Below are 13,415 nucleotides of genomic sequence, written 5' to 3' on the forward strand. Positions count from 1 at the left end.
CCTTTATTTGATATTTGTCAAACTTAACAGGGATCTCACCAAATAGAGGTATCGGTCTTGCGCTGTCCCGTTTTTGGCTGACATCTTCTTGATATGCCCTTCTTTTATGAGCTCATTGGCTGGGTTAACTATGTCCTCCTCTCCTCCAAGCCTCTCATAAACCTCCAACAGTTTGTGCATCTTTTCCTAAAAACACAGAGCAACAGGAGGAAGCAGAAAAGCTGAGAAGATACTCGACAGCGAGAGGATAGATGGAGCTCTAGCACAAACATTTAAAGGGTAATATATTGTTATCACATACAGTTCTTACTCATTCTTTTTCAGCAAGGTGGAAAGTATATATTACAATTCTTTATTGATTCACAGACGCATGTGTCTGCTTGAGCTGTTTAAAGAACATGAAAGACATCACGACAAGACAGAGGAAAAATACGAGGAGGTTGGGTGTTAAAAAAAGTCAGTCAGACTTCCGTGAGCTATGAACAAGAAGGCAGGAAACAGCAGCTTCCTGTCTGTACCAATGCAATGCTGCTGACTGACTGTACCACATCAGCTACTCTCTTATTGGGCAACACATTATCTAGTTCCTAATCAGCCAAGTGGTAGAGTACTGGAAAGAGTTGATGCATAGAAGAGAAGATAGCAAAAACATAAAAATAAAAGAATGACTCGGAGCATCGAGCAAAGCCTTACCATTTTCCTGATTGCTGCATTGGAGTGGTTAGCTGCGGTAGAAATGAGCTCCAGTGCTTCTGTAATACACATACGCGAGTAACAAGAATTAATAAAAACAAATCATCTTATTAATAAGCTAAGACTATCAGAAACTCTGATATAAATCTCTAACAAACACAATTGCGCGGCTGTTCCAGTACTACCAACTTAAAAAGACACATACTCTTAACATTAACCACACAGTGTGTTCTAGGCTGGCTTCCAGCCAGTCAAGAGTCTAGTACTAATGCCTGCGAGTACCTGAGTCAGCCATCTTAATCATAACCTACATAAACAGAAGAGACACACAGGCGGGGGAAATGAGGCCAAAACAACTGTGATAAATTGCTGTTCAGCTGGAGAGGATGAGAGAAACCTTTCCACAGACTCCAAACAACGCCGTGTGGTGACGTTAGGGATTAGGTAAATGGATACAGGGATGTAGGAGGACATGAGATAATGTAATATATGTAATCTGTTTCTGCCAGGCTGTAGTTGAAACAGCATGAGGAGCACTCTGACCTTTGTGAAGTATTGTGGTATCATACTAACAGCTATGCAGAGACGTAGGAGGCCTATGTCCTACCTTTAGCTTCATAACACATTCATTTAACTAGTTATTCTAATGATTGTCATCATATAAGATCTGGTTATTTTGTACAAGGACTTTTTTTTTTGCTATACACGTATACCGATCATCTCAGAAGACTATCAAACACTTAAAGTGTACAAATCATCACAGTGTTGATAAATTATAGCAAAAAAAACCCCTCCAAAGTTTTATCCTAATCTAACCCTGCATATGCAACGCAATAGTGTTCAATATGACGGAAATTAAGTGCAACACTTCATAATTCTAAAACTGTGATAACACTAAGATATTCATTCTGCGCCATAAGTGGGTTTTAGCTGCGCAGAGTAAAACTAGAAAAACACAGAGGGACGTCTTCAGAGCGCCCGTGGTCTCAAACAGCTTGTTTTCACATTTACCACAAGGTGAAGTGAATTTTGGCTCCTTTTGATCAGTCGAGTGGTTTTGCAGTTTGTGCAGTCGACAGTCGAAGGAAAAGAAGACATTTGCTGTGAAAACAGATACTGGCCAGTTCCTCTCACCTTCCCTCCTGTCCTTGTACAGTTATGGAGTCGAATAACTCCCAAGTGTTCACTGCTGTATGAACTGGACAGGACATATTTTTGCTTTATCTGCACTTTTTTTGTTTAATCTGCTCATGTTCTTTTCGTTTTTTTCCCAAGTGACCTTTAATGATTTCATGGGCTTTAGCTGAACGGTACTTTCTTGTGTTATTTATTTATTCTTCTGTTCTGAATCCATATTTCTGAGTAAAGTTAAACTGTGTCTGCCTTGAGCTGAATACTCATCAATGGGTGGCGTATTTCATACAACAAGCGCATCTTTAAAATGTGATTTACGTGAAGCTTTAGATTACTGAGGAAAGCAAAGACACAGCTGGGTGGATTTCTCTGTGACCTGGAGTTTATCAGTCGTGAAGCGTAAACGTGCGAGTCAGCAGCAATAATAATGGTTTGCATTTATACAGCGCTTTTTGAGACCCTCAAAGCGCTTTACAATTCCACTATTCATTCACTCTGACATTCACACACTGATGGAGGCAAGCTACAGTTGTAGCCACAGCTGCCCTGGAGCAGACTGACAGAAGCGAGGCTGCCATATCGGGCCCTCTGGCCAAACCAGTAGGCGGTAGGTTAAGTGTCTTGCCCAGGGACACAACGACCAAGACAGACAGAGCAGGGGATCGAACCGGTAACCTTCCCAACCCCCTGAACCCCGGCAACTCACTTTCAGCATCTTTTCTGTCGAGAGCATCATCGGGCAACTTCTTCAGGTAGTCTTTGAGCAAGAGCTCATAGCGAGGAATCCTTTGGACTGGCTCTAACATGTGGTGCTGCAACGTCAGATTCCCACACACATCCTGTTTCTGTTGGTTGAAACAAAAAAACAAAACTTTAACTGATTAATTCAGAAAGAAGACTTGTTAAATTTTGGCTAAAACTCCCAAAATTCCTGACAAAACTATATAAAACCCAAATAATCTTTAGATATGTGTGATTGGATGTTCTTTTCCAATACATGCTGTTGAAAAAATGTAAAAACAGAAAAAAAAGGAGCAGAGAGAAACCTGTATATTCTGTACGACACTCTTAAATTGTGATGATCGCTGCGTCCAGGTGTTGACCAAGTCCATGGCCCGGTCGAAGTTCTTCACATACTCTCCATACATCTTCATGAATGGAGCCAGTTTCTGGAGGATGTCTCCGATGCGTGGTTTGTTTTCCCTAAAGCAAGAACAGAACATGCAAACAAACGGATGATTCCAAAACAAATTTCCACGCCAAGGTTTATATCAAAAGATTGTTGCAGTGTTTTAATTAAATGCAGATTAGTTACTTCTTCATGTAAATGTATAGACAGCTCTACAGATGCAAATACATCAAGTTGCAGCTTTGAGGGAAAATTCCCAAAGCCTATTGGGAAAAAGATCACACAGTTTCCTACTAAAGCAGGGAGGAGGTAATTAAAGGGTTGCTTTAACAGATTCATTTCACAGATCCATGTTAGAACCAAGAGAGGCTGCACAAGCATAAATACTATAATACTGGGGGCAATTACATCACTCATAAAGAGACACAAACAAAGGCTCATAACTAATGAGAGTAATCTCAAGAATTTTATTGGGGCATTACAGAAATTAATCCTCCTTATGAATTTTCTTCCTAAGGTGCACTTTTCTGACTTGATGTCCTTTGTTTTGTTTGTTTTTTTCAAGTTTATTTCAGCCAATAAATTTTAATGAGTTAATGTGAGGGGAGCCATTATGTGACAGGTCTCCAGAGGAGTCATTATCTACCAAGGGTGGCTGATGTTGGCATAATATCACAGACGGGAAGCAGATTTCCTGCTTATTGTGGGAAAAAAGGAGAAAAAAAATACCCTCAACCTGTAAGTCTTTATGAGACACATAAATACACACAAGCTAAAATCAGACACCGCTGAAAACCTGACAATAATGACCCCCCAACGGCTCATCTCTTCACACCGATACTTAAGGAAAGCCACCGAAATGCCGAGTGTTTAGTCCTCACCATTCATCAGTAATCCGTGTCTTGAGCTCAGGGAGCAGGAACTTATCGTGAAAGCAGTAGATAGAAGAGATGTTGGAGAAGATCCCAGTAATGACGTCCTGAGGGATTCCAGCCTCGGTGAGCTTTGTGCAAAATACCTGCAGAGAAGATATTTGTATATAAAAACTCACGCTAAGAACACAACTCGACTCAGCTCGGCTCTGTTTAAGTAACAGGTATGTAAGCTCAGGCAGAAAAATGTCCGTGTTGTCATATGTATATCTAAGTGTGAATGACATCAAGCTAAGATTACTTTTCTGCAGATCTGCTAAAAACCAGATAAACTACACTATATAATCTAAACTTTACTGATGCTTTTTCACGCCTGGAGCACCAACTCGCTGAAGATGATTTAGTAGGCCAAGGTAAACGGATATTAATGCGGTGGGTTTGTGAGTATTTAAATGTTTAGTATGTAGAAGGAAGGAAGGAAGAAGAAGAAATAAGGAACAAAAGGTCCAATGAATGATGTCATAGAATGCATAATGAGGAATGTAGTATTCAAAGGTTGGGGAGGTGGACTGTTGGTTGTACATAGACACGCGCTGTAAACTTCCAGGTTTGAGAAGTGAAGCTGATGTGGGAGTGCCAGCAGGCAACTGCATGCAAAATCTCAGGATATCTATATTGCGCTTATTCTCTTGTGTGTTTTTTAAACTTTGTGGAAATGTGACACTCAGTGACCGACGAATCGATAATTGACTATCAATACTGTTGGCTTAAAAATGTTTCTGTCCAATTAAGCACTATTACAGATCGGCTGATTTCACTGGGGGAGCATCAGCGACAGATTCTTTATGTGCAGGTTCAGCTTAATAATCGAGCACATCATTCGCTATGACTCTTGTGATAAAGTCCAAATCACTGCATCCAGTTTTGCTTCCTTGACAATCGCAGTAACCGGTATGCACTGATGTATCCACGGAAACAAGTTTCATGTGAAAGTTGTAAGACAAAAACAGGAAGTTAACCATAAAAGCGTTCTGCCTTCAGTAACAAATAAACCATAGCTGCTCTGTGATAGGGCAGAGATCGTCAACTCTACCACATGAGCTCAACAAAGAGGAAGGCGACTTAACCACTGGGAGTGAGCACTCATCATAAACGCAACACCACGCTGCAGGTAGAGAAAAAACTGCATGTACACAAAGAAGCCAAGAGTGTGAGGTCTAACTGGGTGATAAAAATTAAGAGCCGCAATGACTGGTTTGCGACTGAACATCAGCCAAGTAATTTGTGTTCCTGAGGTCCTTTCACTTCATTATTTTAAGTTACGTTAAAGTGAGCATCTCTGGGTTTTAGAGTGGCCAGTGCAAACTGGCACAAAGGCTTATTTTATAGAGGAGATTGTCCAATAGATTCATCTAGAAAATAACCTTGTAAAATTGGAAGCTGGGCAGAAGTCAAGTAAGTAAGTAAGATCACTGAGTTCACATCCTTTTTTTTTTTTTTTTTTTTAACAGCACGATTTATCAAAAGTCTCTTCTGAAGTTCTAAATGTTTTCTCTGAAAGAACACAAACTATATTCACTGGTAGATACGAAATATGATTTTTTTAAACGACCAAGGGTAGACAGCTATATCAAAAAATAGCTGTCTAGTCATAAATAGAGCCAAGGGTCAGGAAACACACGCTCTGTTCACAGAATTTAGACAGAAATATAGATCACTGCGTGGTTTGCAACACACGACAACCTACGTGCCTCCTTTAACAAACACACACACGATGCACACTCAGGCTTGCGGTGACGAAGCACTCTTTATGTTGGACATTCATAAATATAGTCCACATGCACACAAACAGAGGTGCATTACATCTTACAAGATAGCACTTAGAGCGCTCTAAGTAATCAAGCCAGCAGAGGGTTGGTGTATAGTGGATCTCAATCCCAGCATTAATCCAGATTAGCTGTAATCTCAATCGCTAGCAACACTAGCACTACTAGGCAACAGAAAATTGAACCGGATACAAGAAAAACCTCGCACAAAGCCAGTAACAGATAAAGAGACACATATGAAAGGAAAGCGATACCTGGTCGAGGAGATTGAGTCGTTTCACGTAGGCCTCTTCAGTTTGGAGAAGCTCTTTGGCAATATTCAGGAGTTTCTGAGCTTCTGAGCACTGAGGGGAAACAGAAAAGCAGCAAAAGATTACATCTAAGGCAAAAGAAGACAAACATACACGCCAACTCCACCATATTTGAGAAGTTTTCAGACAGTAGTCAGAGGTGAAAGAAAGCTGACACCTTGTGCTTTAAGTTATAAATAATAATGTGACAAAAACATACGTTCAAAGATCATTATCTATATTGATCTTTGCAATATAATGTGATATAATTCACCACAGCCACCCAACAGGTTACACTGCACAGCTACTGCCAGAGAAGCATTTTTATTCAGTGTTAAAGTAACCACTGTTACTACTTCCTACCTGAATAACCTTTATGTTACACTTTCTGTAAACACTAAACAACATTCGTAATATATAGTTGTATTTATTTATTCATTTTTACCCCGCAGTTATTCACTGTGCTTTTTGTATGAAACCACTAACATGGGATAGCTGCTCTCTTTTTAGCACACAAACATGTGCATCGGCTTTATAACCAAACTGTGTGGCAGAGAGAGACCAATTATTGAGTTCCTTAAAATTCAAATATCTGTGTTACTTCTTCATTTAAAGTTTAACCTCACGTGAGTGTGACACTAGGATTCCATTTTCACATCCATGTGGTAAAGGGAGAAACTTCCTTTGTGCTCACCTTTAGTATCAATTCACGACATGTACATACACGATTATTTTGTCACATCACTGCCGCTTACGTCCCAACGTTCAAAACACTACTAGGCGATACGGAAACTCAAACCCCGTGTTTGTCTCACCATGTGTCACCCCTGTGATGACCAGGTGAGGGTGTAACCCACCTCACACCCAGTTCCTGCTGGAGTTGTTGCAGCACCCCTACAGCCTTTGAAGCATCAACAGACAGAGCTCATGGCTGGCTTGATGAGAAGTAGCAGCAATGCTTGTAGGAAAAACAGAAGTGTCTGAAGGGGATCTTGGACTTATGTAAAAGCCCAAAATATTTATGCTTGTGGCTGAGGCAACTATCAGCAGCGTCTGCAGCAGATTACTGTAAACTGACATTCAGAATGTGTTATTTTAGTCACTGGTTTAGTTCAACAGCAGTAAATTATGAGATGTGCTAATAGCTGCTGCGGTGAAATTGAAGAGCCCTGTTTCCTCTCTCTTTCACTTTGACTTGATGAGATGAAATGACATAAAAACACTGCAGTAGTTCATCCTTGTATCACTGGTTCAACGCACACTGAGGTCACAAAACACTTAGCCTATTGCGACAATGCGGGTTTTGCAATAGCTGTCTTCAAATTAAAACAAGCAGCATCACATTCATTTAAGCCGAACCCAAACCTGAGCTTAACCAAGTCTTGATGTAAAAATTATAGAATTTGTGCTACGGGGAGTCGTTTTTTGCCTCCCAGATTGTGACTGTGCAAAAAAACCTGAAACCTTGACCCTGCACTAAAGGGATCTTAAAGCTTTGTTCTCGCTGATGGATGAAAATACTCCTACTCATAAAGCAGGAAGGAATACTGAATCGGTTAGTATAAAAATGATGTTGCACATGTGGTATGTCCTTCACAGTCACCATCAGAGCAGCTCCATCCTTCCAGCTGAGCTCCAGAGACATGGAGAATCAATACCAGTGTGCACTGAAGTTGTTTAGATGACCTAAGATCTCACTAAGATAATTCAGCTTGGGTTTTTCCATTAATATGTCACTCCTCTGCACTCTTACCCTGGCAAAGATGGCAGGGGAAAACTCACCAGAGATTATGCTTTGTAAGGAAATCTAACAATGCCAAATATTACTATGTGAACAAAAGTGAAACTCAGTTTTCATTGTGTGCAAAGAAGAGGGCACACAAAGTCAGCAGAACTTGTTTTCAGTCACTCTTGCACCTCACATCACTAAAAAAAACCCACATCCTCTGTCAAAAGGTTGTCATTATAGAGCCATCAACATGTCAGCTGTGCTGTTAGACACATTCATGTAGACACAGAAAGGCTACCAACCACACATGCACACACATAGATCAACACACCCTTCCTCTGCACAGCGATGCTGGGATCAGGAAGCGCTGAAGAGCACAGATACCTTTTCCCCAAAAGGCTGCGGGTGTGGGCAGATAGTTCATGTTTTACAGTACTGACAACAGCTGAGGGGAACAACTACTGCTGACATTCATGAGTGCAATGCCACATAAATCTACTGTCTTAAAACACTCCTATTGGTTCCTAATGTCTAACATTTCCGGATTTAGCCCGAGTAGTATTTACAAAAAGCATTCTCATTGGACAGCTTCGTCTGTTCTTCTTTTCCAATATTAGTATAATTCATGTCTGTGATACTGTTGTACTATGATACTTTCACAAGCTGCTGGATAGAACAGGAAGCACTGACCACACATTTAGGCCACAAGGAAGGGTATGAGAACTATCTGAGGTACCTGTGTTGTTTACAATCGATACTGTACTGTGACACAAGTGAAGAAGAGGAGAAAGCTGAAATTTTAGATCAACTGGAGGAACACTCTGTCTGTGCAGACTTTGATCTGGCAATCAAAACATGCTTTTGTTACTGCTCTTGGGCAGCTGTTCAGCTTTTTTTAAATATGTAACACAAGAGTCCCTTTTAGCTACAGCTCAAGTCATTTGTGACTGGCAAACTGAGGCTGTAATAGCGTCTAACGTTTCATGCAGAAGTATTCTTTGAAAGTGTTCACCCAGGCTCAGATAATTATAGACACACGCTACTTTTTTCCATTACACGAACGGCAGGCTGAGATGAAGCTTTTAAACTCGTGGGACGTGTGCTTCGATTTCAACAAGCTATCAGAATTCCTCAAAATTACCACGCATCACCTGAACTGAACGGTAGAGGCTGTAGCGAGCCGGTGTCTGTATTCAGACTTAAAGTTACGGTCTTTGGTATGTGTGCTTATGACCTGCTGATGGTGAGCGAGGGAGGTACTCACTTTCTGCGCCTCCGAGTGTGTATCTGTGAGATACCCGATCTGTGTGTCTGTCAGAGAGTGTATCTCCCCACTGCTCCCCTCATCTAAGTCACTGTCCTCATCCTGCGTTGAGTCTCGCTTGTTGTCCAGTGTAACGCAGCAGGACACACTCTCCGTCTCAGTGACGCTGTCGTAATTATCCTCCTCGTCAATGACATCCTCATTAGGGAACACCTCCCCTTCCACGGTGCACGACGGGCTGTCAATGCCACTGTCCCGGTTGGGAATCTTCCCATTCTGCTCTGAGGAGTCTGGATTGTCCAGAAGTTTGTGGGATGAACCTTCATCCCGCCCCACGTCATTGAGGCAGCCATCGTTCTGTGTGATGTCATTCACTGCACAGCTATCCATCACAGGATCACCGGTGTCGTCGATGCGCATGGAAGCCAGACGCGAGAGATCAGTCTCGTCGTCAGTCCGTTCAAAGTTGCCAAGCGCAGGTTTATCCACAGGGAAGGAGTCTCCTGCAACCTTTGCCGTGGTGTCCTGGCTGCAGGAAGTGATATCTGGTGCACTGTCCATTCTCAGACACAGCTGCAGCTGTGAGCGTGGAAGCACCCCAAGGATGGGGACCCTGGAAAAATAAAAACAAAGAAAAACTTAGTATCACATCACCTTTACAGATGTGTATTACATCAAGGATCAATACTTGGGGCTGCACAGCAAAACTTTAATTTCTTGTTTCCTTGTATCTACGTCTCACTGAAAAACCAGCCCACATCTTAAACTGCTACAAAAAAAAGGCTAACCTGAAACTCCTTTTAGAAGACAAACGATAAATCTGCCAAACTAACCGGTCTCAGTCTAAATCCGTCTACATTTCTCAGCTTACCTTGAATTTTCAAACCTCTCAATCAGCAGCCCAACTTTCTGTGCCTCTCTCTGCGGCTGTGCTCCCTGGCCAGGAGGGGTTAGCGTAGGCTTTGGTTTAGGTGGAAGAGGGGGTGCTGGCAGAGGCCTGGAGGGTGCTGGTGGGATCCTCTTAGGTTTCTTGTCTTGCCCAAGGGCGAGCAGGTGCGCAGGTTTAGGGGGCACTACAGATGCGCAAGTCCAGACAAAACAAGAAAAGCAGAGCAAAAGAGAAGCATGAGGCTCCAGACAAGAACAAAAGCAATCAGGTAACAGGAATAAATCCAAGGGAGAAAACCTCCATAGCTGTGTTGCTGGTTCACTTAGTAAAAACTTGAGATAAAACACAGAAAATACAAAAAAAAAAAGTCAGAAGAGACAGAGAAACGTAGCAGCGCAGTGGGGCAGGACGAAATCAACTCTGAGCGTCAGCGATCTGCAACTTCCTTATTTCTGAACAGGATGCTGAGAGCATGTGCGTAAGCCATTGTGGCTCAAGAAAGATGAGAAAAGAAGAAGAAAAAAAAAGCAAGTGCAAAAATGACAGTGCTCTCTTAAAAATATATGCTACACTTAATAAACGCTTACATTATAGGCCAACTTTACTGACATATCTGGATTTTTTTTCATACATTTCATTTTAGGAAGCATTTTTGTCAGAAACCAGGAAATGTGCTGATATGTTACAGTTGTTAATTTCAGCACTTCCTCCATCTGTGTGGGCCACTGCTGATTAGAAAGGAGCAGACTTTTCTTTATGCAGTAGTAACAGTGCATGTGTTTATGTGCGGTGAGCTGTCTCCTGAGGATGATAACATATAAAGATGTTTCAGTTTCATCAGTTCATCAGAAAGGTAACAACCTTACTTTATATACTTCTTTTTCAGCCAATATTGAGTATGTTAAATAAAAGTAAGGAGTAAGCATTTTATGTATGAGTGGGAAACAGAGGATACAGCATCACCAACAAACATTTGGACAAACAGTTTAAACTGTAAATTAATGATTTTTTTAAATTAATAGTTTAACTGATCCATTATTTTAAACCATTATTATTAATGTTGTTCACTGTAGCTGCAAAAAAACACAACGTTTGTAAAGAGCAATCCAATAAAAAGGGCAAAAAAAGAAAAAAGGGAAAGTGCTACTTGCTTCTGCCATATAATTCATCAGTTAAGTGATTCAGCATGTTCTGCACCACCAAAGCTTTTAGGCCAGAGAGATCTACGTCCAGTTTTAGATTCTTCTCTGCTCAAAAACTGACAGAATTACGACTTCCCTTTCAATTCAATTCTCCCTCCCTTTGGATTAGCTCGGAGATGTCAGTGAGGAAGTTCATCCTGTCAGGTGGGAAGTACTGTATGCATTCAAATAGAGTACCAGAAACTGTAATTGTGCCCAAGTAGCTCATAAGTCAGGCGAATGACAGTCAAAGCACAGTACGACTAGTTCTATTTGCTAAACCTCTTTAATATCGCTTGCATTTTTAAAAAAACAAAACATGTATTATATTTACACTTTTATGTGCAGACAAGTAAGAAAGCAAAAGGCCGCAGATGATTTTATTGCAATGGAATAATATGTTTTTACTGACTCTTCATCAGCTAACTGATATTTGATTTCAAACAGCTTTAAAGCAAGAATATGAAATGTAAACAGGTTTGAAACTCCTAGCCAGCAAATCTGGTGCTAACCCATGAACCTCTGAGCTGTGTGGGAAAGGTTCATTAAAATTTTTGACTGTTTTCAGCACTGCAGTCCAAGTTCAGCCATTTTTAGCCAATGATCTTTACCACCAGTATCAATTCATGAAAAAATGAGAGGATCTTGAAATATCAAAGCTATTCTAAAGGGCGGCTGTGGCGCTTTATACAACCTTGTTTTTTTCCTTGATCAGAAATCTTTCCTGATAAAAATGGTAATCAACTGATCAATTTTAAATGAATAAATCTCTTGCCAAAACTTTGAATAGTTCAGAGCATGTTTAAAATCGGGGACAGGTCTGTGGTGTGTCCTAGTATGTTTCCCAGCGACTCCCTAAACACAACACATGTTCATATTTAGCATTCTTCAAATGGTGCCCGATCACAAACACTTGGGAGACACTGCCCTGCTTTACAGCAGCAGCAGCAGCTCTTGCAGAGGTGACCTACTGAGCACGGTGAGTGGCAGAGTGAGGTCAGGCAGCTGACACGTCCCATGTTATAGAAAAGTGTTTTGTCAGAGCAGAATAAATCACGGCTCGATAGCAGGGGTCCAACCTTGCAGCACCTTTCAATTATAATGACAGCACCGATGTCAAAACTGGCCTTCAAGGAGCTGTGGTGTGTCACTGGATTTTTACCTTGAGGTTTCTGAGCGGTTAGCGTTCTGGGCGAGGTGGGCGAGGTGGGGGGCTGAGGCCGCGGTTTGATTGGAGGCTTGTCGTGACATGGTCTGGGGGTCGGACCTTTCTTTATGAGCCTTGGAGAACACAGGTAGTCCACTGATCCACACTGGTACTGCAGAGGGGAGGCAGGGAGATCTATATATAGAGGAAAAGAAGAAAGACAATCTTAGGTATTGATCAATATAATAACACACATCTAAACACAAGGAATAATCCTGCGACAGCGATGCAGTGGTGCGTGGTGACTACTGCGGGTGAATGACCTTGAGCTTGGTGTGCTCCACGGCGTCGCCCTCGGACAGATAGCATTGGGGCCAAAAGAAACTCTGCAGCATCAATCCTAATACAAGGCCTAAGGCAGCAGAGAGCTGCAGAGCCTGCAAATTGGTTTCTCTTCACACTCTCAGACCTGTAACTGACTGGATAAATCTAATTTTCTGTAGATGCTGACTGGACATACATTGTGCACTTTTTAAAGCAGCTAAGTGACTTCCAAGACCCTCAATGTTATCAGTTTTTGTTTATCTCAACAAAGTCAATCAAATCAAAAATGGAAGGATTTCATCTAAAGTTTTATATTTAAAAAAAAAAAAAGTCACAAATATTTCTAAAATAGCTGGGCCCTGTGCGTGTTTAGCACTATGGTAACTTCAGCTGCAGGTTTTTGTGCAACAGTGCATTTTTAAGCCACAAGAGCAATGTATTTGGGTGCCACATCGACATGGTTTGAGTTCTGTGGTGCTCTGTGTGGCTTTAGCTATATAGGCATGTATTTTTACATTTACATATAGTTAACTGTTAACTGTCAGGTCGCTTTTGGCCTTTTGTTAGATGTGAAGAGCAAAATGTTTCCTCTACACTTTCACAAATCCATCGGGATCATCAATTTGCCTTTAAAACTTCAAAATGCAAAATACACGATGCAAAAAATCTTTAAAGGACGAGGTGGTAATGTTATCACACATACACACATATTTCCATTACATTTTGACAAAGATATGCTATGAATGCCAACTCTTTGAAGTCCAGTCAAGAGAGAAGAAACAGAGTGTTTGCACTGCTATTGTTTGCGAGCGTGCATTTGTCTGTACCATATGCACTCTACGAGGTTTCATTTGAACATACCACAACAGCCTTTTTTGCGCAGTTATTATCGGAAGGGGGACAAAAAGTGCAGCCCCAGAGTAGATTATGATAATAG

At 41.3% G+C, this 13,415-nt stretch overlaps 1 protein-coding gene across 4 annotated transcripts in view; it reads right to left on the bottom strand.

The window, feature by feature from the left end:
- Nucleotides 1-13,415, bottom strand: part of fgd (faciogenital dysplasia) — a 51,540-nt gene that overhangs the window by 7,473 nt on the left and 30,652 nt on the right. For all 4 annotated transcript variants that reach the window (XM_040007889.1, XM_040007891.1, XM_040007888.1 and 1 more), the window contains exons 2-10: nucleotides 12,170-12,349; nucleotides 9,809-10,010; nucleotides 8,938-9,550; nucleotides 5,909-5,998; nucleotides 3,838-3,974; nucleotides 2,874-3,030; nucleotides 2,534-2,672; nucleotides 694-752; nucleotides 40-186 (exon numbers count right to left, since the gene is read on the bottom strand). In XM_040007889.1, the coding sequence (XP_039863823.1) occupies nucleotides 40-186; nucleotides 694-752; nucleotides 2,534-2,672; nucleotides 2,874-3,030; nucleotides 3,838-3,974; nucleotides 5,909-5,998; nucleotides 8,938-9,550; nucleotides 9,809-10,010; nucleotides 12,170-12,349 (1,724 nt within the window). The remainder of the gene's footprint in view (nucleotides 1-39; nucleotides 187-693; nucleotides 753-2,533; nucleotides 2,673-2,873; nucleotides 3,031-3,837; nucleotides 3,975-5,908; nucleotides 5,999-8,937; nucleotides 9,551-9,808; nucleotides 10,011-12,169; nucleotides 12,350-13,415) is intronic.

Source organism: Simochromis diagramma, unplaced genomic scaffold (assembly GCF_900408965.1).
Source record: "Simochromis diagramma unplaced genomic scaffold, fSimDia1.1 OVJJ01000545.1, whole genome shotgun sequence".
Lineage (NCBI taxonomy): Eukaryota > Metazoa > Chordata > Actinopteri > Cichliformes > Cichlidae > Simochromis > Simochromis diagramma.